The sequence below is a fragment of the Amblyomma americanum genome, chromosome 9 (genome assembly GCF_052857255.1).
Source record: "Amblyomma americanum isolate KBUSLIRL-KWMA chromosome 9, ASM5285725v1, whole genome shotgun sequence".
NCBI lineage: Eukaryota > Metazoa > Arthropoda > Arachnida > Ixodida > Ixodidae > Amblyomma > Amblyomma americanum.
Window position 1 is genome coordinate 10,035,633 of NC_135505.1, and position 25,210 is coordinate 10,060,842.

The following is a 25,210-nucleotide window of genomic DNA, read 5'->3' on the forward strand; positions in this document are numbered from 1 at the left end:
TCACCGCCTGTTTACAGGAGGTATTCCGAGGGCTGGACTGGGAAAAGCGGGGGATAAGAGTTAGTAATACCGAAGCAATCTTCGATTCCTTGATTACATTGCTTTGCTAAGCCACTCAGGAGATTAACTGCAAAGTATGATCCATGAGTTAGACAGGCAGAGCTGAATGATGCGTCTAAAAATAAACATGCAGAAAGCCAAAGTAATGTTCAAGAGTCTTGCAAGGTGAGAGCAGTTGACAGTTGGTAGCGAGGTGCTGGATGTTTTAAGGGAATACTTGTACTTAAAGCAAGTAGTGACCGCTGATCCGGATCAAGAGAGCTAAATAACTAGAACAATAAGTATGGGATTTAGCGCATATTGAAGGTTCTCCAAGATCATGAATTGTGGTTTAGCAGTATTCTTCCAGAGAAAAGTATACAACAGCTGTATCTTACCGCTACTCATCTGTGGGGTAGTGTCGTGGAGGCTAACAAAGAGGTTTCAGCTTAAGTTAAGGACAATGCAGCATTGAAAGAAAAGTGATGGGCTTAACGTTTGAGACCGGGAGCGGGCAGAGTGGGAGGGAGAACAAACGCGAGTTTATGACATCCTGGTCGAAATCAAGAGGAAGGAATGGGCTTGGGCAGAATATGTAATGCAAAAGCAAGATATAGCTGCCGCCGAAGGTATAGGGGAGTGGATTCCATGAGAAGGCAAGCGTAGCCGGGCGCGGCAGAAAGTTAGGTGAGCGTGTGAGATTAAGAAGTTAGCCGGGCTACGGAGGCTGCAGCTGGCAAAGGACAGGGTTAATTGGATAGACATGGGAGAGCTCTTTGTCCTGAAGCGAGCGTAGTCAGGCTGATGATGACAATGTTATAGGCCCCCTCGCTGTAGTCCACAGTTCCTCGGAAGCTAGAGAAGACCCTAAATATACTAGTCCTGAACACATATATCATTCTATTGGGGATTTTAACTACCATAATATGGGCTGGAAGAAAAAGCCGAAACCCATTGTCAGACATGGAGCCGGATGAATTCCTTCATGTATGTCTGAATTTTCATTTGACCCAATAATAACAGAACCGGTGCGTCTAGTAGAGGAGCCAGCTAGCACGTTTGATCTCATTGTGACCATTGAGCCTAACAGCCTAGACTTGATTACATACCTCCGAGAAATCATCTACCATAAGGTAATTCTTGATAATTTTTACTTCCCTCCATTATTGAGACAAATTTCCCAGAAGAATATAAAGCCCTACAACAGGGGAAACTGTGAGGCAATCAACGCCGAAATGAGTAACTCCCAGCCAGTCCTTCAAAAGGGTTTTCATACCAGAAGTGTGAATGGAAACTGGACAATATTCAAACACAAACTTAATTGCCATAGTAAGTAGAAAATATAATGCAACGCGCAATTTCCGGAACAGTAATCAGATACAATGGTTCACTAAAACACTGAAAAGACCTGGGCATTTCTTGCAGCTAAACAACAAGCAAACCCACGCGCGTGAGAACAATGCTGCGAGGCTGAGAACGCGTACTTGGCCGCGATCATAAGCGGCAAACGTCACTGCTACGCAGTTAACTACCAAAACTGATAGCGGACTACCCGAAGAGGTTCTGTGTAGGGATAAACCCTAAGTAAACACGCGCGGTCCCCCTCACTTACGATTCTGGTTAAATCATGACTGACACTGATAGTGCAATCACACTTAACACCGCATTTTCATCTGTTTTTACTGGCGAATCCAAAGAGACATGCTGTACTTTATCAATTATTATTACTAAATTTATGGAAACCATAACGTTGAGCAGTAGCGGAATTTCGTGCGCAATTGCCAAAATGAAGAATTCCTCAGCCACTGGCATATATGATATTAAATAAAAAAAATTGAAAAACACTAAACTAGCTTGTTGATATTTTCTTTGTTTTTTGTTCACACAGTCATGCTCCGAAGGAACTTTACCAGACGATTGGAAAATGCGGATGGTCGTTCGAGTCCTGAAAACAGGTACTAGCGGTTCAACTCTTAGTTATCTCGCCATTTCATTAACACATGTGTAGTGAAAACTCGCGGAACACGAAATTTATTCCCAGAGCAGGCAATTTTTAGATTCCAATAACTTCTTCCATTCATGACATTATCGATTTCGCAACAACTTTTCATGCGAATCTCGGCTAGGAATATTTCTTCACGACCTTCACACCAACCTTGACGTTAACCTAAAACTGACGCTATTTTCCTTGAATGCGCACAGGCTTTCGGCAAAATTCCGCATCATCTCTTACTTGTTAAACTTGCACAGTTGAACCTGCATTCCGGCTTCATCGCGTGGATTACTGAATTCCTCATGCACGGCTCCCAATCAGTTTTCATTATTAACCAGTCCTCTGAAGCAATTCTTGCCACCTCCGGCGTACCGAAGGCTCCGTCCTAGGTCTTTTGTTATTCCTCATTTACATTAACAACCTACCCTAGCACGTATCTTGTTATTTGGGCCTGTTCGAAGATAATCCCGTTAATTACCGCTCAGTACCTAGACCTTCTGACCAAAAATCCCAACAGAAATACCTGAACAACGTGAAATATTCCTGTTTGCAGTGGCTGATGATACTAAACCCTTAAAATCTAAGTAACGTCTCTCCATCGACGTCGCAGACCTTTTGTTTTCCAATACACAATTTCTAACTGCCGAGTTCACTTCGTCCAGACATGTATATACTTAGGAGTCACCATTTCTCATGACCTATCCCGGCGTCGTCTTGTAACTAACCTAATTTTTTTAGCTAACAAACCACTGGGCTCCTTAAAGCGTCATCAGCGGGACGCCCTGCGACATGCTCAACTACAAGCAAACACCTCGCTTATCAGAACCAAACTGGAATACGCATCGGCCATCTGAAACCCTCGCCAAGCATATTTAATTGTCGTCCTCGAACCTCTGCAAAAAAAGAGCCAAAAGATTCAATCACTACTCACGCTCTTACAACATTAGCATATCGTCCCTAAAATATTATTCTCGTTTTCTACTCGCCGTCGCATCGCCAGCCCAGTTTCACAAGTTCTTCTATTCACCACTAAGGCAGGAACCGTACGTGCAGTCGCGGACAGAAGTAAATGGACCAGGCTTCATTTATCAAAGTCTTCTGACTCGTTAACTAGTGAAAAGCAGTGCGTGTTTGATGCATCTGTTCATAGTATTTACTTTTGCCCTTGCACATCAAAGCTGCAAGCATTCCTATTTAAGTTATGCAATGTGACAGAAGAGTTGGTATGCGGAAACGTGGTCCATATTAGTCTGTCTGCGACTGTACATCTGCGCACTCCCCCCACGTAGATGAACTCGCATCGGTCATCCGCTTTAAGCTTGACGTCAGACATGCCATACCACTCTTTTTACGAATTCGTTTTTTTTTTTTACGAGCAGCAACGGTCTGGGATGCGCTTCCTCACCGTATCGCCGCCAAAACCTGCCCATCAACTTTTGCAACAACTGTGAATGTCTGCAGCATGTAAAACCCACCCCATATGTAACGCCCCATCAGGGGTTTTTAAGGAAAATAAAGCGATATGATGTGATGACGTCTGTCTTTTTTTACCATTATATAGCCCCCCCCCCCCCCCCCCCCCCCAGCACTTAATTTCCACGTCTTCAATTCAGCTAGGATAACTTCAACAGTGTTCATGTTCTCATCTACGCTGTTCTTTTCCTGTGTTAGCCTTGCCCCCGAAACTTCATTCGCTCACAAGATGCTGTCGGCCTCAGTCTTAGAGGAGGAGAGAGAACTGCTACAAAGGCGTGAGCAAAAAGAACAGCAGGAAAAAGCCCTGAAGGAAATAAATTTTGCTGAAAAGGGTAATATATAAACTTTGGCAATGTAGCAGAAAATGAAACCTTTATTTATCTGTACAATGCTGACAGAGCATTCGACCAGCATGCATTAAAAATGCTGTAGGTGACCCCGCCACAGGACGCCGTGCTCTCGTGAGGTTATTCTCAAGTTTTCATGTTAGGCTCCAACCTTGGGTTCCTGAGGTGAGTACTGGGAGATTGGAATTGTTGCGCCGCACTCTTTTGAGAAATGTCGGCAGCCTTCGTTTGCTATATTGACAGTGGACTACCAACTCGCCCAAACAGTTTCCTTTATCATCGTCATTCTTCTTCTGCCTAGAAAAATAATGGCAAAAAGCTATCTCGGGAGATCCCCAAAGCATGGTGTATTCGTCCAACAGGAGAACTGCGTATAAGCAGGATGGCAGTTGCCTTGTCATGAAAATAACTTTTTTTTTTGTGCGCGAAGCCCCAGCAAAGCAAAAAGAAGAGAAAACAGCGAAGAAGTAAAAAGCTCGCGATTTTCGATAAAGAAGTACCATGACAGTGCAACTTTGCCTATCTCAGTTTGTTCGTTCTTTTCTATGTCCTCGTTCTTCCAGTTATGCGGCAATCATCCTGTAGATTAAACAGTGCTGTAAATAAATGCGTTCCACCAAATTTCCATACGCTTCCTCGATTGCCTTGTTACGACACGCTTGCATGGCTGCTGACGTTTAAACTTAGCCAAATTCTCATTCAAGACCTTTACATCCAATCTTTGATTATTTGTTGTAATATGAGTTTTTGTCTATTATGCGGTTAATTAAAAGAAAATGGTCTGTTGTCGAGTGCCCTTACGGTAAAAGCAGTTATTCCTTTTGTGTCGGACAGTATTGATATCAGCGGTTGAACGCGAACACCTTCGGCGGATGTCCGCCTGGTTCGGTGGGTGGTCAGAGGTGGAAAGCATTCTTGCGATTTTGAACTCAGTCAGTCGAGCCCTCTATCCAATTTGCTTCGAACGAGGAAAACGACATTGCTTTGCCACTCCTTGTGTCCTTATGAGAAGACAAGGGGGAGACGCAAAGCTTGTGTGTATAGGAAGGCGACAGATGCCTGCCGTTGCCTACAATTTAAGATGATGAATATAGAGTGCAAGGCAAAGACAAGGTACGAAAACACTAAAAGGCACACGGGCACTGACTACCGACAGAATTTTATTTTGGAGGCCCAGCCAATCTGTAGTCGGACAATATATAAGCTAGCTGCACCGGAACTCAGAGTAGTGGTGTCAGTGAATGAAACCATGAGTTACGGATGATGAACACGATAAAAGCGATAAAAGCCATGAGGTGTAACGGGCCACCACAAAAGCAACAAAAACCAAAGACGGAAAATAGCGCATAAAGGTGGCCAAAAGGGGTTATAGAAACGTAAAAAAAGAGAAAAAGGAAACAGGGCATTAGTGATAGCACACTTCTTAATAAGGCCAAACAACTCGAGCCTGCCGACCGCACTCACTACGAGTGCCCTGCCGCGCCCAGGAAATTCAACTCCTTCTTCAACATAAGCAAATGCGTGCTTACACATTGTTACGTCATACGATGAAGTTCAAATGCTTGGATTATTTCCTTGGTTGTACGATCTCGTCCTTTTCCGATTCGAAAAATGGAGTTCAAGTCTTGGTGTCACATCTGACACAGTGCTCGCCAAGATCACCGGAAATCGCAATGCTATTGACGTTGTTTGCATGTTCTTGAAGACTGATATTTGCGCATCTCCCTGTTTGGCCAACGTAGCTTTTCCCACAAGATAAGGGCGCAGAATAGACGACTACGGTAGCACAAGGGATATAAGGATTACCATGCGTCTGCCCGCAGCCTCAAAAAAAATGGATCTGCTGGCTGTTTACTTTCTAGCATAGCGAAGAAAGCTTGTTAGGTGCCAAAAAAAAAAAAAACCTCGTGACGCCTACGCCCTGACCAACTTTTTTCAAACAATGGCTGACTTTGTTCATGTAGGGCAACACGACATCTTTGCGGTCTTTTTATTTATAATAAATAAACAAAAATAAAGCTGCTCGCCTTTCTTGATCACGCTGCCGGCTGCGGAGACCAGGAGATGAAAGGGATAGCCCGCTGCAAGAAGACGCTCCTCTTATTTTTTGAAGCTATCTTGAAGCGGATGGTCACAAGTTTTCTGAAGGGCATTGCGAAAACAGAGGCTGATAATGCCTCGCTTTACCATCTTCATATGGCCAGACGCAAACGGAAAGAGTGGCTTCTTACATCCGGGTTCGTAGGACCAGCAGGTATGCATTGCGGGAAAATGAAGCCGCAGGCCATAAAAATCTCATACATTTATGTTCCGGATTTCCGGATGTCAAAGGGAGTGGATGCATACATTGGTCCAACAAGGAGTGTACTTCGGGAGCTGCTCTTTTGAAACCATGGTTGCTGCATCTAAAAGAGCGAGAAAGTCATCTACAAGGCGGAAATTTGTGCGAGTTGGTAAGTATTCATCATTTTGAGACTAACACGAACAAGACTAACACTTCTCGCGTCCTGTTCTTGTTGCGCTGTGAGCAAAATGATCAGTCACCTACAAATCGGAAGATTTTTACAACGCACCTTCCACGAGTCCTGTTCGGCAGCAAGCTGTCATGGTGGGCGAAAAACAGTTGGCTGAGAACACGCGCTGCACAAAAACCTATGCACACACCTTTTTTCTGGATATAGATCCGAGCGTCCCACATAAAACAAGAGGATGGAAAATAAAACTTCGCAATTCACAGAAAGTCACTGACGAAAAGACCCCAAGTTTGTTCTGGAAGCTAACTACACCGTGTTTGTCAATAGCTTCTTCAATGCAACCCATTAGTTCCCGGAGCGGCAATGAATAATGTATATCTTTTATATCGACAGAGAAGCTCTTAAGGTCGTTGTTAAGGTTATTTAAAAGCCTAATAATCTGCTCTGATCCGTCTGACGGATCGATCAGGGGTCCGTCGAAAAGAGTTTATCCATGGTCAGGAATCTTAGCCTGTCTTTGATGAAAACAGGGAGTGTAATATACGGGTCAGGCCGCGAAAAGTTGGTTCCGTGCGCATATCTACCGCTCAAACAGTAGAAAATGACGATGACTAAAGCAAAGCAGGAAGAGACTGCGACGTTACTTCAATGGAACTGTATGATTGTTAGAAACAAGATAGGGGAGTTACAACTATAGGTTGATCAACTGGACCATAAACCGGATATCATAGCGTTACAAGAGACCAACGGCCGGGCCAAGCTCGCGGGATACATTACGGATACGGACCCTAGCGAAAGGGGTTCTGCGATCTCGGTCCGCAGCAACGTGGCGGCCACACAGCACGTGACCGCTTAGCGAGGCTGCGAACATACGCTCATCAAAATTCACAGCAGAAAAGGGGGGGGGGGGGGTGACAAGAACATTTTCGCCCTGAATGCGTGTCGTTGAGCAGGGTCGTTGACTTTGAAGGAAGACCGATTTTAGTGCTAGGAGATTTCAACGCAGCCCACACGATGTGGGGTTACAAATATTCGTCCAAAAGAGGAAACCATTTGGTAAAAGCTATAGAGGATCACGACATGAAGGTGGTTAACGAAACGGGCGTGCCTACCAGGACAGGCACTAGCACGGTCAGAGACACCACTCCTGATCCGACGTTAGTTCGGGGGAACTTGGACGTTACTTGGCGTAACACGGGGGAAATCTTGGCCCAGATCACGACATCATTTGTGTAACCCTCGGGGGAACCGACAGAGAAGGCGAAACTGGGTGAAGCCAACATTACAGACTGGGACCCGCTGACAGGGAAGGCGAGGACCAAGACACCAAGACGTATGAGGCGTCGGCCAAAAGGCAACGCGACTTTGCAAATAATTTACGCGGAAGATTACTACGACTACGCAAGTTCCCTTAGTAGACAGCAGGCTGAGCAACATGTGGGCGGCCAGGCACGGTCTTACTCGAAGGTGGAAGAGGCAGAGACTTAATAAGAACCTTCGCAGACGTATACACGCGCTCAACAAGCAGGCGGCCGAGTATGCGGAGCAGCTATGCAGGAAGAATTGGATGAAGATGTGGGACGACCTGCAAGGCACACTGTCTACAAAAAAGACTTGGAAGCTGTTGCGGCACCTCATAGATCCGTTAAAAAGCAAGAGCGCATGCGCTCGAGACCTCACAAGAACGATCAACAGTTACGACGGGGACGGGGAGAAGCTCATTCGTGAACTCACAAGTAAATACCTCAAGACCGAGAAGAGCGGTAACCCGACTCACGGGTGTGAAGGGGATAGCAACGTCGAGATGGTCGAAGCCTTCCCCGAACTGGAGCTGGTTGCGGCCATCGATGAAAGTAATCAAGGCAGCGCACCGGGCATTGACGGCGTTACGTACAAGATGCTAAAAAATATGAGCCACAATAGCCGAGCTGAACTGCTAAACCTCGCCAACGCGTCCTGGGAGAAGGGTTCGTTACCAAAAGAATGGAAAGAAGCGGAGGTGCGTTTCATTCCCAAGCCGGGGAAACCACCCCACGTCGACAACCTGCGCCCCATCTCCATCACGTCGTGTGTGGGGATGGTGGTCGAGCGTACGGTTTTTCAAGAGATTACGGAGACATTTGGACGTCACTGATCAGATGCCGCCGACCATGTACGGATTCCGGAGGCACGCAAGACGTCTTGGTGCAACTACACGAGCTGGCTATCAAGCAAGCGAAGACTCCTGCGCCAAGAGCGCTTGATCTCAAGGGGGCCTTCGGTAACGTCACACACGAAAGTATTCTCCGTAACCTGCGCCAAACGGGGTGCGGAAAGCGAACATTCAAGTATGTGCAGGATTTCTAAAGCAATAGAACGGCAACGATCAAAATTGGAGAAGAGAAGTCGAAACCGATAGCCCTGGGAGACAGAGGCACCCCGCAAGGGTCGGTTCTTTTGTCGCTTCTCTTCAACCTGGCACTCCTCCCTCTCCCGGCCTTGCTTCAAGACACAGTGGGCATAGATCACGTTCTCTGCGCAGACGATATCACTGTGTGGACGTCGAGGGCAGGGTTGGAGAGTTGGATAGAGGGAGACCCTTCAGAGAGTGGCAAAGACCGTGCACGAGTTCGCTAAATCGTGCGGCCTCAGTTGCTCGCCACAGAAGTCGGAGTTACTCGTCATCAAGCCAAGAAGAAATAAAGGAGACCAAGAGAACGTCTGCAATACCATCGATAGGACGAACATAACGCCAACCACGCAAGCACGTATCCTGGGTGTCATCTTCCGGAACAACCGCAAGGCGGAGGCGTCGATCGACAAGATGAAGGCTTCAACGGAACAAATTTCGAACATGATCACAAGAGACACGAACACAAAAAAAAGGATTGAAGGAGGACGATGCACTGGCGCTCATCCAGGCCTTCGTGACGTCGCGCATCGTTTACGCAGCGCCGTACCTCAAGTTATTCAAAAAAGACAGGGACCAGTTAAACGCCATTATACGCAAGGCAACCAAGATGGTGCTGGGCATGCCGAAGCATTCTTAGACCGACAAGCTTCTCGGCATGGCCAAGCACAACGTCGTTGAAGAATAACACCATCTGCCGGGCTAGTTGGTTGCGATCCATATGTATCAGCAGCGCGAACACAAAAAGGAAGAAGGAGAAGATAGTACAGAGGGAGCACCTTGCGCCGGATGCAGAAGCCGAGACTTCTTGCCTGGCAGGTGGATGCCTCCTGATCTTCTGAAGCTCTTCGGCGGCATCCAGCCTACTGTCGGCCATGCTACACGCATGTGCAAAATCTTGCGTTCAGGATGGCAGCACCTGGCAAGGCTCCATAGAGAACATCTGCGGTTAATGGTGTTCGCATCGTCGCCAGCGCCAGCAGCAGCAAGAAAATGGCGTGAGGTTGTGACTCAAGCCAGCTGAACGGCAGAGTGCCCCTGGCAGCAGGTACTCTCGGGCCTGCGTGCTCTCGTGCCTCCAAAGAAGAAAAATACCGGAAATCCCGTCCATCTCGTGGAAGGTGTCCGGAGCATCCCAGAGGAGGTCCAGCGTTTTCTAGGTCACGGCCCCAAGTTCGCATGTGGAACCGAGGAGGACTGCGCCGGAATTGTTGACCATGGTCAGGCAAGTTTTTCTCCTAGCCCCAGCGGCGGAAGCGGTTCGATGTATTGCGGAAGGAGTGGATCTGGTCACGCGTTGTAGCGCTGAAAGACACAGGTTCCCAATCAAGAAGACTGTGTCATATTTAACGAAGAAAAATTTGTCATTGTTAACCGCCGACAAAGAAAGGGGGTTTTCCGTCCTTCCTAAACGAGTGTTTATGTCAAAGGCAGCGGAAGCAGTTCAAGCAAATTTTGAAAAATGCGGAACATCCGATTCAAAACTAAGAAGTAATACAAAAAAGCTATGCCAACGATTGAATTTAGAAAACCTTTCACGCGCAATACAAGGAAAGAAGACTGGCTGTCTGGAAATATTTTTTACCGCCAAGACGCACAAGACTGGATGCCCTTTGTGTGTGATTGTGTCTGAAAAGATGACGTGGCAAAAAGAAGTCGCCAAGTTTCTGCAAAGTAACCTCAAGCGACTTCCAGTCAATGACCCCTTTCTTTCAAAAAATACCGAAGAAGTCGTCAGATTCCTGCATGAGAACAGAACAGTGTCGTTCAATGGCTTCTCCATTGATGTAAAGGATCTGTTTTATTCCATCCCTCAGGATGCCCTCATAGAATGTGTTCAGCGCTCTGTACTATCTTCTCCTTCTTCTTCCTTTTTGTGTTCGCGCTGCTGATACATATGTCGTTGAAGAGTTAATAGAAGCTCATCTGCCTAATCAAAGAGTTCGGCTCAGTCAAACTTCGGCGGTACGTCGCGTTCTTGCTAAGTTTGGCTGGCAAGGGGCAGACCGGAAGGAAACGGGGCCGTTACCCAGGTTGTGGGCGAATAAAATCACCAGTAAGCCGCTGCCTCGAAACATGAGCCCGGGTCGTAACGACGGCCGCAGAGCGGCTCGTATAGCGGCCTTGACGGAGACTTTGGATCAAATAGAAGAAGAGGGGGTCACTCTCTTCAAGTTTTCATCGAAAGCCACGCTGGCAGTTACGACGCGGGATGTTCTCGTAACCTACGCTTCCATCAAGACGTCTTTTCCGGAGGTGGCAGAAGAGGCCGCGATATCGCTAGAACTCGCTCAGCCCAAAGTGGGAATAATTGTCACTGACTCGCAAAAGGCGTATCTCAGCTACAGAAAGGGGTGAGTGTCTCTTGCGGCACTAGGTATTCTCAAGAGTAAACGCAACGTACCTGAAAGTAAAGCTGAGTTGATATGGAAACCGGCTCACTCTAGGCTGGAGGGCAAAGAACTTGCCCACCAGTTCGCCCGAGAGATGGAACACCGTGTAGAGGAAGGTGAGTCATAGTCCATGATTAGTTATAGGGACATTACGAACCATACAAGACGGAGAGGCGACGTTACCCCGATCCTCACAAATCGCTTCGCAGAGAACAGCAAGCGATCTACAGGCAGATACAGGCAGGATCCTTCCCGCACCCTCACCTTAGAAACAACCTGTACCCGGAAGGGTACGAGAAGGAATCTAATTTCTGCCAGACTCAGTTAGGCACGCTCCAACACGTCATTGGAGTATGCCATTTCGTCAAGGCAACCCCCCCCCCCCCCTCTTACCTGCCCCACTGCCCCACCCTATCCCTCATCCTCCCTTACCGAGCGATGGGAGACCTTGCTAACCAGCCCCGCACTGGAAGACCACCTCGTCCTGATCCCCAGGGGCCAGGCGGCTAGGGAAGCATATGGGTCCCGGGAAGAGGGAACCACTTCCATTGACGGCGTCGAAGAAGACGTCGTAATTAGCTCGGCTCAAAAAAGCTCAATCTCTCCCTCTCTTCTGCCAGGAATCTTTCTCAGACACAGTAACGTTCCCTAAACGGGTACCCTGTTTTGTGGGTTTCCCCGGATAATTTCTTTTCTGGGGAAGCCAAAAAACCAAGAAAAGAACATTGCCGCTCAAGCAATACATGGACTTTAGGTTACATGGTAGGGCATCAGTTTGACAGCCTTGCATAAGCGCACCGTTTCGCTTTTTGCCTTGGACAGGTTCATGGCACCTTTCTTGTGAAGTACAGTATCTAGGGCGGGGATGGCTCTCGAGCTGTATTCGTCTGCTGGATGCACTCAATGACCACCTTCCTTGTTTGCAGAAAGCAAGAAAAGCGAAGGGAAGTGACGGCTCGGTGCACCGGACGCTTCCTGTTCGACGGACTGCGCTTGAGAAGGATGCCCACGCCCTCGGAGATGCACCTGTCCTTGTCGGAGTTGAGAGCTTGTTGCCCCATTTGCCTTGCTAAGCTCACAAGTTCTGCTGGTGACTTGGTTGGCCTCACCGCAAATTTTGGTCCCTCGCTCAGAACATCTCGCATGCCGTCCGGCAGGTTAACGTACATGCCCGTAACTGTAGCAGATCGTACAACCAAGGAAACCATCGCAGCACTTGAAATTCATCACACGAATGAACGGTGTGTACGCACACCTCTGCTTTTGTCCAAGAAGGAGTTCAATTTCTGGGAGTGGCCGGGCACGCGTAGTGAGTGCGGTCACTATCCTCGAGATGTTTGACCTTCTTTACAAGCGTTCTATCACAAACGCCTTTCAGCGTTAAGGGCCCCGTGTCGCAGAGAAGCCGGTGTCGTCGGCGTTGGCGGCGTTGACCGTGAGCGAGAAATCCCAACAGAATTAATAAATATAACCGAGAAGGAAATTGGTCGAGTAGGGGAATCGAACCAGGGCCTCCGCAGTGCGAGACGAGCACGCTAACCACTCCGCCCCGCCAGCTCGTTGGTTTGGAATGAACGTCGAGTGAGTACGGCGTTGTCTTAGAAGGGTGCTTCGCCTGCACTTACTGGGCGGTTCGGGTGTCCACCCAAATATGAGACAGGAGTCATTTCCTTTCCTTAAAACCAATTTTACTTTCATTTTCCTTGCCTTACGGCGCGGTTCGTTTCCTTTCCTTAAATTGTCCGGGCAAGAAGACGTCGCGCCGAACGGACGATGGCGTTCCGTGGACCCCTTGGCAACACTGCAACGCTCTGTCGCGTCCTGCTCTTAGAGACGAAGCTTAAGCGTCCGCCAATTTTTTCTTTTTCTTTTTCATTTTTTCCCACTTCATAGCCCCTTTTGGTCACCTTTATGAACTTCAGGTTTTCCCACTGTATCAAATCTAGTGCTGGCGGAAATAATCTAAGCGCTGACTGATATAATCTGCATGCATGTAATTTAATCCAAATGCAGAACATTTATTCTAAGCGCCAGATAATTTAATCCAAAACGCCAACTCGAACAGCACTAAGTAAGCAGTGGGTGCGGGCTAGTTGCTAATGCATTGTAAGACGAAAAGCGCGAAATAACACACGGACACAAAGAAAGACGAAGGACAAGCGCTAACTTCCAACTGACGTTTATTAGAAACATCCAAAGATATGTAGGCACACGAAAGGGGGGAAGACAGAAACTAACACTGACAGCAGCATACAAAAAGTCATGTCACTCATACCCGCTCAGATACATCATCTACTTTTTTGAAGGGCCGATTGATGGCGTGCTTACGCAACCACTGCCCGTCCTATCAATCTCTAGCGCCTCTAATATCTCCCTTGTGATTTGCGAAGGATGCCGGTCGATAATTACAGATTGTGGCAAGTCCGGAGCACAATGGCCGCCACCCTCATATTCACAGTCACGGCAGTGAATTGACAAAGTTTCCCGCATCTGTTGCACGTTGTTGGCATATTCTCAGAAACGCTTGTTCACGCATCGTCCACTCTGGCCGACGTAAAAACGGCCGCATGTCAGTGGTATCTTATAAACGATGCTTCCAGTACAATCAACATACCTGTTGGCATGTCGTATCTTGCAGCCTGAATCTTGTTCTCCCGATGGGTTCGTTAGCCTACAGAGCCTGCTTAGTTTATGGTGTGCTTAAAGCACCACGCTGATGTTCATTCTCCGGGCAATATTCTTGACATTGTGGGACAAAGTGTTAATATATGGCAAGACAACGACACTCTTTTTATCTGGTTTTTCTTTTGCAACTTTGCCACTGTTATCATTTTGCTTCTTGAGTTCCGAAAGCGACGGCAAGTTCCGAAAGCGACGGCAAGAGTTAATGAAGATTACCTAAATAATCTGCGGTTCGCTGATGGCATTGCCTTGCTGAGTCACTCAGGAGATGAAGTGCATAGCATCATGAATGAGTTATAGAGGCAGAGCAGAATGGTGGGCCCAATAATTAATACTCAGAAAACCATGGTAATGCTCGAAAGTCTAGGAAGGAAAAAGAGTTAATAATTTCCAGCGAGGTGCTGGAGGTAGTAAAGGAGTATGTCTACTTAGGGCAGGTAGCGACCGCTGATCTGGATCATGAGAGGGAAATAACTAGAAGAATAAGAATGGAGTGGGGCGCATTTGGCCGGTTCTCTCAGATCATGAATGGCAGTTTACCAATATCCCTCAAAAGAAAGGCACACAACACCTGCATCTTACCACTGCTCACCTACGGGGCAGAAACGTGGAGGCTAACGAAAAGGTTTCAGCTCAAGTTAAGGACAGCGCAGGCAGCTATGGAAAGAAAAATTATAGGTGCAACCGGAAGCGGGCAGAGTGGGTGAGTGAGTGGAGAGACATGGGAGAGGCATTTACCCTGCAGCGGGAGTTGTCGGGCTGAGGATGATGATGACGAGTGTGCCGCATTGCCGGCTGCATTTTCACTATGGAGTACACCCGGGCGGTGGTGGTGCGTACTCGTGTACTATAAAAGCACGCCTTTTCATTCATCTCGCATGGACATTAATGCTCAGTATTTTCTTCCATCGAAGCCGATGAGCCATGCTTTTACATAGATATTTTTCTTGTATTCCACTCCCTTCTGTAATGCCTCCAGGGGCCTTGAAGGTATTGTAATAAATAAATAAATATATAAAAGACGGAACTTCCAAGAAATGCGGGAACGAGGTTGTACCGGCTCTAGAAAATATTGCGGACAACAACCCTGCTTGCACGCTAAAGCAAATAAAGCAGGTGGTGGAAAAAGAATTGCCCCAAACTGCCATCACCACAAGTATCATTGATCGCCTACTGGATGCGCACGGCTGCTCTATGAAGTTGGTGACTCGGAGGCCGACCGACAGCGACAGAGACGACGTGAAACGCAAAGCATGCGAGCAATCGCTGCCGTGTGAAGCGCCCCGCTTGTGCAGGCTTCACGTTGATGAGACTAACTATAGCATATGGCGTTCACGAAGCTTCGGCAGTGCGCTTAAGGGACAGCCTGCAGTGCAGACGACGGCGGGCACCAAAGGAGAAAACCGCAGCATTATCGCCTCAATGGTGTCATGCATTGGACGGCTGTCGACAAGGTTCACTGGGTCGTGTTTAATGACTTCTTGGAGCGACTCATCAGCCCGTGTCGAATGTGAAGAACCTGGTGGAAAAGCGGTTTTTATTTTTGACAATGCTCCCGCTCATAGCCATGCTAAACAGGCAAGCCTGGCTAGTCAGATGCGCTCGATCAAGCGGCTGCCTTCTTACAGTCCTTTTCTTGAACCTATAGAGGAAGTGTTTTCGAAGTTCAAGTCCGAAGTCAAAACTTTCCTCAGCGAGCGCTCATCACTTCGCCCGCAATGACTAAAAGGGAGCATCGGCGCACTTTGTTGCCCTGCGCTGCTCGACAGCCCATTCAGCAAATACAGCGGGCGGAGTGCGCTGCTTTCGACCGGGAAATTTTCTTTTATAAAAGAAGCTTTGCGCGAAGATGATAAGTAAAAGGTGTGAAGTCACACTCTGAGCCACCTAATGTCCTCTAGAAAATAAAATTGCATTTCAAAGACGGCAACTTCTGTGCTTGTATAAGCCTAGATTGTTGTAACCTATACCGCTGTTCTTGACTAGCTGTAAGCTCCGGTGTAGGGTCACTAACTTCCCTTTGCAAAACCTGAAAAAGCGGTAAAATGAAGAAACGTTACTCCGGTTCTATGACTTGTCCCGCCTGCAAGAACTCTGCATTACACTACTCCCTCTTGTTTCTGCTAGTTGTATTGATACGTTGTCAGACCCTGCAGAAAGCATGTTGCACCGGTTGCAATTCCATGAAAACAGCCGGCAGTATGAAAACAGTATGAAGGCCGTAATTAGCGTGAATACGCAGATTGAGCGCATCTGACAACCCATCATCAGCAGTGTTTAACCAGCTAATTAGAACACGAGAATCACATTTATTCTCTGGTCATACGTATAAGCTGAAAGCCGCAAGAGTTGTGTCAAATACTTAAGTCTTACAGCTTCTCGTGACTCTTGGATGTTGCAAGATATGCGAAGGAAACGAAATCATGCACGAGTACGACTCTTCGGTGTCGCAAGGTCTCAGAAATCATCTGAACTTCGCTTTATTCATGGCATTCATGCTCTGTGCTTTGTAGTTCTCTGCCGCATTCGTTTTCTGCATATGGATTAAATTGGTTGGCACCCGTATTAAATCCGCTGGCTCTTGTATTAATTGCGTTGCCACTCGGATTAAATTGGTTGGCGCTGGCATTGCTGGAGTGGGCGTTTGGATTAAATACGCTGGCGCTTGAATTCAGTGCTTAGCACTTCGATTACATTACATGAAATGCAGATTATATCTGCCAGCACTCAGATTATTTTCACTGGCGCTATGATTAAATTCAGCGGGAAAACGTGTACTTTGGGACTTTGCTGAATTTTGTAGTTTTTGTGATGGTTCTTTACACCTCACGTTTTTACCCATTTTATTGCTGTTACCGCTTTTATCATGTTCATCACCCCTAACTCATGTTTTCATTAACTGACACGACCGCTCTGGATTCCGCTGATCGCCCAGCTTTTGTCTTCATGTACCGCCCACTGCAGGAAGGCAAGTCATCACCGAATCAACGAAACGTGCTCGCACTGTGTTCCCATACGCGAGGGGCGATAGCGAGGTGCTGGCGTGTATTCTACGAAAACACGACCCTGCGTGGCCGACAAACCTGTCCCAACGATCAGCCGCTTTCGACCAGTGCCCGCAGAGTGCGCCCTGAAAAAGAAGCAGCCGGGCGTCAGCTACGTGCTCTGAGTACGCGGGAACATCACACATCGGAAACCTCAATAAGAGAATGTGGCAGTGCAAAAACCAACCGAGAATGTTTACTACGCTCGAAGCAATGCGCAAGAACGGATTATTTCTAGAAGACGACGATTAGCTGGCAGCGCAGCAGGACGGAGCGCTCGTGCTAGGACACGCAAGAGGGGATTTTCTTCGAGACTCCAATGTGTATGCAGATGCTCCTTTGTGCCAGCTGTCGCAATCAACAAACACCGCCACGTGGAAGGGCGGTTAGTGCCGGAGCGACCGCGCTACGCGAACACACTCGTGGTTGGTACCCGCCATCGGATTAGTGCCCGTCTATGAGCACTGCGAGTGCGCCGACCACACTGTTGAAGACGTCGGCCATGGAACATAACCTCTTCAAGAGGCAACACGCCGCATCATGAAGCTCACAAAGGCGGCTGTAAACAGGTCTCCATACATTCACAGCTCTCGCCGCGTGGCAAGAAATGGGAAGTGAAAGGCGCTCAGTCGCCCCTGAGAAGAGGACCCGAATTATTACTTGTTTGAAAAAAACCAGCGCGAAAGAAGAACGGGACGGAAGCAAGGGAACGCGGACAACTGCTCTCTCACAATTGTGTTCCCTGTGTTCCCTTGCTTCCGTCCCGTTCTTCTTTCGCGCTGCTTTTTTTTTTTTCAAACATGGATCCTCTCCAACTTGCCCAGTTCAGCATCCTTGTATCTGAATTGCTAGACTGCTAATAAATACGGGTTGATGTATTTTTGATAATCTGTCGCATTTATGCTTCTGTCACAGCTGAGGTAACAAGGCATGGATTATGGGACCCTCTGCTATGTTCGCATGGTCATCATCAGCCTGACTACACCCACTCTCCCACGTCTCTCCAATTAACACCGTTCTTTGCTGCGGCCACCGTATCCTCGCAAATTTCTTAACCTAATCCGTCCACCTTACTTCCATCCGCCCTCTACTATGCGTGCCTTCTCTTGGAATTCACTCTGTTACCCTTAAGGAGCGCCGCTTACTTTGCCTCCGCATCACATGCTGTGCCCAAGCCCATTTCTTCCTCTTCATTTCGACTAGGCTGTCATTAGAACGAGTCTTTTACCCCGCCCACTCTGCCAGCTTCCCGTCTCTTAACGTTGCACCTATCATTTTTGTCTCATATACCAAGCTGCCTTAAGCAGACCTATTCCCTCACTACTTCCAGCACCTATCTACCAATTGTGAACTGATGTACCCTTGCGAGGCTGTTGAACATTGCTTTGATTTTCTGGAAGTTAATTTTCAGGCCCACCGTTCTTCTCTGCCTGCCTGACTCAATGATCATGTTTTGTAGTTCATCTTCTGAGTGACTTCGCAAGGCAATGCCATCAGCGTATCGCAGATTACTTAGGTATTCTCCATTAACTCTTTTCCCCAACTATCTATCAGTATCTCTCACGCCATTCAATAGATTACAGGTCTGTTTCCCCTACTGTTTTATCGCGTGATATATATTCTGTGGAAGAAAACATTCTAACGTTGAGCGTTTTGCACCAGTTTGAGCGACAGATGTTAGTGATACGATTCAATAGTTTACGAAATTTAGCGCGCTTAAGCACGTCGCATATTCCGTCGGTTCAATCTACATTAAAAAATACCCGGCTTTGAACGAGGAAGTGTATGGGAGGGGCTTAACTTTAAGAAAAAAATGTCTTCATTTCTATATTATACAGCATTTTGAGATGTACAGTTCCTCGCTGTATGTTTCGCTCGCGGGAAAAATAAATTTGCATAAAGATTCGTCTGAATTAGGTATTCACGAATTTTAAAAGCGTGATCAGATCGCCTTGGTCCGTAATAAGGTTATTTTAAATAAGGTTCGTTTTGTTTTCGGAAACACTGTTCAATACCTGACGTAACAATTTCGAACGTAGTTTTTGTCTACAAGAGGAAAGCGCTTCTGAACGCAGTTCATCTTTCATTTTACGCCGCCGTGGTGGCTGAGTGGTTATGGCGATCGGTTGCTGACCCGAAAGAAGCGGGTTCGATCCCGGCCACGGCGTTCTAATTTCGATGGAGACGAAGTTAGAGGCCCGTTCACGTTGCGATGTCAGTGCACGTTAAAGAACCCCAGGTGGTCGAAATTTCCGGAGCCCTTCAGTACGGCGTCCCTCATAGCCTGTGTCGCTTTGGGACGTTAAACCCATAAACCATACCAAAGAATCATCCTTAATTTTTGTACACCTTGTTATGGATGATACCGACACGAACAAACCTTGCAGTATCCTTTTTACACGGTTCATCGTGTCGTTTTGAGCGCAGTGTCCAAGAGACAATACGCAAATTCCAGAAGTGGCGGAATACAAGCCAAGATGAGCAGTTTCTTTGTTAGGTTTGCGCTTGAAAATCTGCGATTGCGTTGAATGAAATCATGCGACCTGACTACCTTCATAACCATGTAACTTACGGGGCCATACATAAAGAATCGGGTCGGATCAATACACACAAACATACACCAGGTATCCAGGTATACCAGGTAAAGGTAACCAAGCTTTCAAAGAAACAGCGTCCTAGGTCTGTAAAACACTCTAAGCGCTGCTCAGAGACATGTGGCCTAATGTGCAGTGTTTTTTGGTTCCTCAAAATAAATTAATAAGTAAGAAATAATCAAACTTTTTCTGTTACTGGCTTCAGAGGAAAATTTCACATGGGAAGCTGTAGATTGCCTTGAAAAACAGCTGGCCAAAAAGTTTGCACAAAGGTGATTTTTACGCAAAGTAGCTTTATTTTACCGATTCTGACAAATAAGAGGCAGAATGGAAAAGCTTCTACGTGGCTGCGGCACTGCTTCAATGTCCCGAGACTCGTCAGAGAGAAAAAAGATTGGATTTTCTCCGGACCCGGACGGGGCTTCGCGTGTGCACAGGGAGAGAGATATGCGCCAGCAGCTGTCACCTCCGGGCCGGTAAATAAAGCTGCGGAAACGGTACCGTAGGCTCACTTCTGCAAACGCTTAGTTTTGTATCTCGCTATGGCCATCTTATCCGAAGCTCGTAGCGGTCGTGATATATCCCGTGTCGATGTGCTGGCGCCCGAAGGCTGAACGTATATGCTCAGTATGTCTCGTACTTTATCGATAATTCTCTTTAAAATATGGCATCATCTCTTAAAAAGGGTAGCAAAATGAGCATGTTCGTGTTAAAGAGACACTGCACAACAAGCACCAGTGCCATAACATACGCGTAAAGCGCTCTATATTCCATTACTGCGCCGGCTTGCAGGCTCATGCCCACATATCTGCGGGTTTTTGAGGCAGCCCAAGCTACTTTCCACAGACATCTGTATACTCTGATTTCGCACAGCCATCAACAGCTTGGATACAGAACAGTGACAGCGAACTGGAAAGGCGAGCCCGATGTATAAGAAATGTACTTCAGTTGAGTCAGTTCTTGGGCTAGTTGGTATTCTTGATTCACGTTCATAGTATTCCAGCGCAACGGCACAAGCCAAAGAAAAGAAGACGGAAAAGAAGAAGGACGAACACAGCGCTGACCTAGCACGGTACGTCGCTCTTGCAATGCTGGTCTGGAGCGCATTCACATCCTGAAGACCAGCATTGCAAGAGCGACGTACCGTGCTAGGTCAGCGCTGTGTTCGTCCTAATTTTATTTGGCTTGTGCCGTTGCGGTGGAATACTATGAACGAACTGGTGCGCGGCTGCACGTACTCAGGCCGCCTGCAGCGGTCGGGAAGTGTTTGGATTCATCGCCGCATGAAGCAATAGAGGGCAGCCGAAAACTTGAATGCACTGTGAAGAAATTGCAAGTAGAACTGTGCGTCTTCATTGAACTTCGGTGTTCGAGTTAGGCGAGTCAACAAAATGCTTAGAACGCGACCGCTAAGCTTCGTGGGGCTGTTCACGGGGTTTTCGTAAGCATAAAACGCGTCCAGCCTGCAAACATGGAACCATACATGTGAGGATGTGGTGATGCAGTTGCCTCCATAAGACAGAGTCACAGTAAATTTGGGATTGAAGTTTGGCTTCTTTAGAAGATTTCTGCACTCGTTCTCTTAACAAAATTCTCTCGTCCACGTTCGATGTAGCAGAAAATTCAGGCAACAAAAGTTAGAACCAGACTCGGAAATTCACTATAGCGTCCGAAAACTGCGTACAAGGAACGCGTATGCGCAGAAGTCGAGCTCTTTATTTGTAATTGGAGCTGACAGAACAATGGCACACTTCTTGCCTTCTTCGTGAAAACGAAATCACAGGCATAACCTCCAGTCCGAATAGAACCCGCCTGCACGTATCATGAAAGCCACACCAAAGACGGAGCCTCAAATCACTCGTCACGCAATGGGCCTCAAAGTGGCGTGAGACCGCCACGAAACAACGAAGCGATTAAAAAGTGACCATTGCCCCATGATTCACTTATGAATACAGCGCCCCCGTCATACCAACGTACCTTATCCGAAGGACACTGCTCAGCTGTGAAGCTGAAATTTGAAGAATAAGGAACGGGCTCCAGCTTAAATTGCGGACGACGCAGTCTTTTAAGGAGAGGAAATCAATAGGAGTAACATGGCAGAAGAGACCGTTGGCAATTTTTTAGTTAAAGTCAAGAAGCAGAAGTGAGCATGGGCAGGCCACGGAGTGCGAAGACAAGATAACCGATGCTAACGACATGGACTCAGATGGAAGGCAAGAGGTGTGTAGATGACATCTCCGGGCATAGGAAGCAGCTGCTCTCTTCAGCCGGTATGAAATGTGGTGGGCGTAAGTACGTCGTTCGTGGGGAGCCTAGTGCTCAATGGCGTGCAGTAAGGCTAAACTCCGTCTCTATGTCTAAAAAACAATGGTTAAAGACGCTAACGGGAGCTACATCGAATTTTAACCTTCCAAACACGAAACATATGCACCAAACACGATACACCAGACTCCAGATCGCCCCTAATAATTCATCCATGTGTTTGTGATATACGTGGTACTCCTTCCCTAGGGCAGCGCTTCTGCGGCAACTGTCCAGCATGGAGGTCGCCATTAAGTGAAATCGAATGCAAAAAAGCCTAGTACAGAGTTCCTATAAAAAACTTTAGATGCCAGCCCTGACACATCGCATAGCCGCGTGATAAGTGAACGAGTGCCATCCGAACCCGTTAAGGTCGCTGCAACTTTCATGAGGAGACTAAACATATCCGCAATCGGTGGATTCCTTTAAATCTTTATATGTACCAGCGATGGCAGCGATGCCGCAGAGGTATATCGTCCGCCCCGCGTCCGAGAGGACCGGGGCTCGAATCCCTGTGCCACGCAATTCTCCACCGGGTATGAAGTAAAAAAAAAAAAGACTCCGCGTCTCGATGGAATTGCATTACCAGGCCTGGAGTGCGGCCTGATCTCCTTGACCAGAACCGATAACGCACTCCATCACCAGAACAGCTTTCGGCCACCCTGGTGTAGTGCTTGGCCACAACCGTCTACGAACAAACCAATTAACCTTCGGCCCTCAGTCCCCAGCGGCTGCGGAGCAACTGACCAAGGCGGCGGTCAGACCTGTGAGGCAGTGGAGGGTGCTAAGGATCTGTAGCTCCGCATAGGCCGCCATTAGAATCTGAACCTGGCATTGTTTGACGCTAAAACCTTATCTAGTGAGGCTAGCCTAGCAGTGTTGATCGAGTAATCAGCGGGCATTAAATGGGATGTCATAGGATTTAGTGAAGTTAGGAGGACAGGTGAGGCGTACACAGTACTAAAGGACGGACACATTATGAGCTATCGAGGATTAGCGGATAGGCGAGAACTGGGTGTAGGATTCCTCATTAACCATGATATAGCTGGCAACGTAGAGGAGCTCTACAGTACTAACGGGATAGATAAAAAGAGGAAGAAAGGGATTAACGAGAGGGTGGCCGCTATAGTAATTAGTCTCAATAGGAGGTACAAGCTGAAGGTGATGCAAAGTTACGCGCCTACATCCTGCCATGACGACCAGACCGTTGAAAGGTTCTATATGAAGACGTGGAATCGGCAATGAACAAAGTAAAATCAAAGGATGCTGTACTGATGAGCGACCTCATTGCTAAGGTGGGCAAGAAGCAGGCTGGCGACCAGGGGGTATGCGACTATGGGATTGCTTCCAGGAATAGCAGGGGAGAGTTATTAGTAAGTTTGCAGATAGAAATAACTTACGGATCATTAATACCTTCCTTTTAAAGGTAATGAACGTATATGAACGTAAACCAACTAGCCCAACTTTCCATCCTACTATTAATACCATCTTCAGCAAACGAGAGAACAGGAAGTGAACCTGGAAGAGCCCCAATGGTGAGATTAAAAATGAAATCGACTTCATACAATGCGCTAAACCTGGCATCAGTCAGGATGTGGCCGTCCTCGGAAAGGTGCGCTGTAGCGACCGCAGAATGGTAAGGTCTCGAATTAGCTTAGACTTGAAGGGGGAACGGAAGAAGCTAGTGAAGAGGAAGTCCTTTAACGAGTTAGCTGTAAGAGAGAAAGCACAGGAGTTTAGGATAGCGCTGCAAAACAGATATTGGGCTGTAACTGAGGAAGACGATCTTAATGTTCGTGCAATGAACGATAATCTGAAATAAATAATTACGGAGTGCGCCGTAGAAGTAAGCGGTCGGACGTTTCGACAGGATATCGGCAATCTATCTCAGGCGACGAAAAATGTGATTAACAAACGCCAAAGCATGAGGGCGTGTAGCCCTACAGACAGAATAGAGCTAGCAAAGCTATCGAATTTAATAAACAAGCGCAAGGTAGCCGCCATAAGGAAGTTTAATGTGGATGGAATGGCGCATGCTCTAGAGAAAAACGTTTTGCTGGGCTAGTTAGTCCATTCTTAAATCAATGAAACAAAGCGAAAGAAGCTCGAAGGCGAAACGAAGAAGCGACAGGAAAGGGCTCTGAACTGACAACTGAATTTTATTGAGCAAAACGCGTTCAATATATAGGTGGCACAGGTAATCAGATGCAGCCAATTCTTCGCCGCTGTTTAGTCTTGCATTGAAAAGAAAGGCGTTGTTTTGTTCCAAAATGCAGCCGGTATTTCAATGGAGAGTTTTCTATTCTTGATGGAATTTTACCTTAGTGCTACAGTGGTCTAGTTTGAAAAATCGTGTGTACACACAGAAGGGAATTTGCATAGGGTCCTTTGTTGCGCCAGTGTTAAGTATTATTTTTCTCGCAGCAGTTGACAAAAATATGGACATTAGGCTCGACAAGAAGATCTTAAAGGTTTTCAGGTATGTCGGCGATTTTTTAATCGTTTTGAGCAAGTAAAGCCCTCCAACTTACCAGGCGACTGCAAATGAAATTCTAGATGAGTTTAGAGATTTTAGCCGCAGTTTGGGATATACTTGTGAACAGGCAAAAGCAACAAGTTAGTTTTTATTTATTTACTTATTTATTTATTTATTTATTTATTTATTTATTTATTTATTTATTTATTCAAGTCACTTCACAGACTACAAGCTTCGGAACATTGTGTGAAGGGGGATTACAAATATAGGGCCAAGGTAAGGAGCATGCGTAACATGGTTATACAACGCTGGTTGACTGTTAGTACCAATCACTTAGATCTCTCCTTGGCAAAAGACAGATTCTGTTGGATGTACAAACCTCGACGCCAAAAAGAGCTTTTGTCTTACAAGTCAGCTCACGCGAAAACAGTAAAACGAGCTATATATATATATAGCCACATCAGGGTTAGAATCTGCAATAAAGAAATGATATGAGCACTGCATGCAAGAGAGCTTCCAGCTGCAGACCGCGCGGTTACTACAGGCAGGTTTTCCACAGACAGTTATATCGGCAGTGACTGAATCTTTGCGTCAGAATGTTAAGATCAAGAAAAGAAACGATACTCAGGAAAGGAACAGGAGAGTGCGACCAGCAGTCATGCTGTACTCCCACCGAGTAGCACACAATATGAAAAAGGTTGCCAGTAAACACAAGATCCCCGTAGTATTTTTGCGCCCCGTGTAAGCTAGCTGCATTGTGTCCCAGGATTAATAACGAAAAACCAAGAGAGCAGACTTGTGGCGTTAAGCATGCGGACATGTTCGTCAAATGTAGAGAAGGCGTGATTTACCGGAATCCGCTCACATGCGAGAAAGTTTATGTAGGACAAACAGGAAGGTGCCTGAACGAACGTCTGAGGGAACACGAGTGCTCACTTGAAAAAGGTACTGGATCCAGTCCAGCGATTCATTGCAAAGATTGTAAATGCATGCCTTGTTTAC

The 25,210-nt window shown here is 47.0% G+C and overlaps 1 protein-coding gene across 6 annotated transcripts in view; it reads right to left on the reverse strand.

The window, feature by feature from the left end:
* The window catches only part of LOC144104148 (uncharacterized), a 327,699-nt gene that overhangs the window by 118,742 nt on the left and 183,747 nt on the right, over positions 1–25,210 (reverse strand). The window contains exon 2 of one of the 6 annotated variants that reach the window (XM_077636991.1): positions 11,579–16,923. The exons of the other annotated variants lie outside the window; for them this stretch is intronic. Coding sequence (XP_077493117.1) covers positions 16,770–16,923 — 154 coding nt within the window. The 3' untranslated portion in view covers positions 11,579–16,769. Of the gene's footprint in view, positions 1–11,578; positions 16,924–25,210 lie in introns of those variants that run through there. 6 annotated transcript variants of the gene reach the window in all.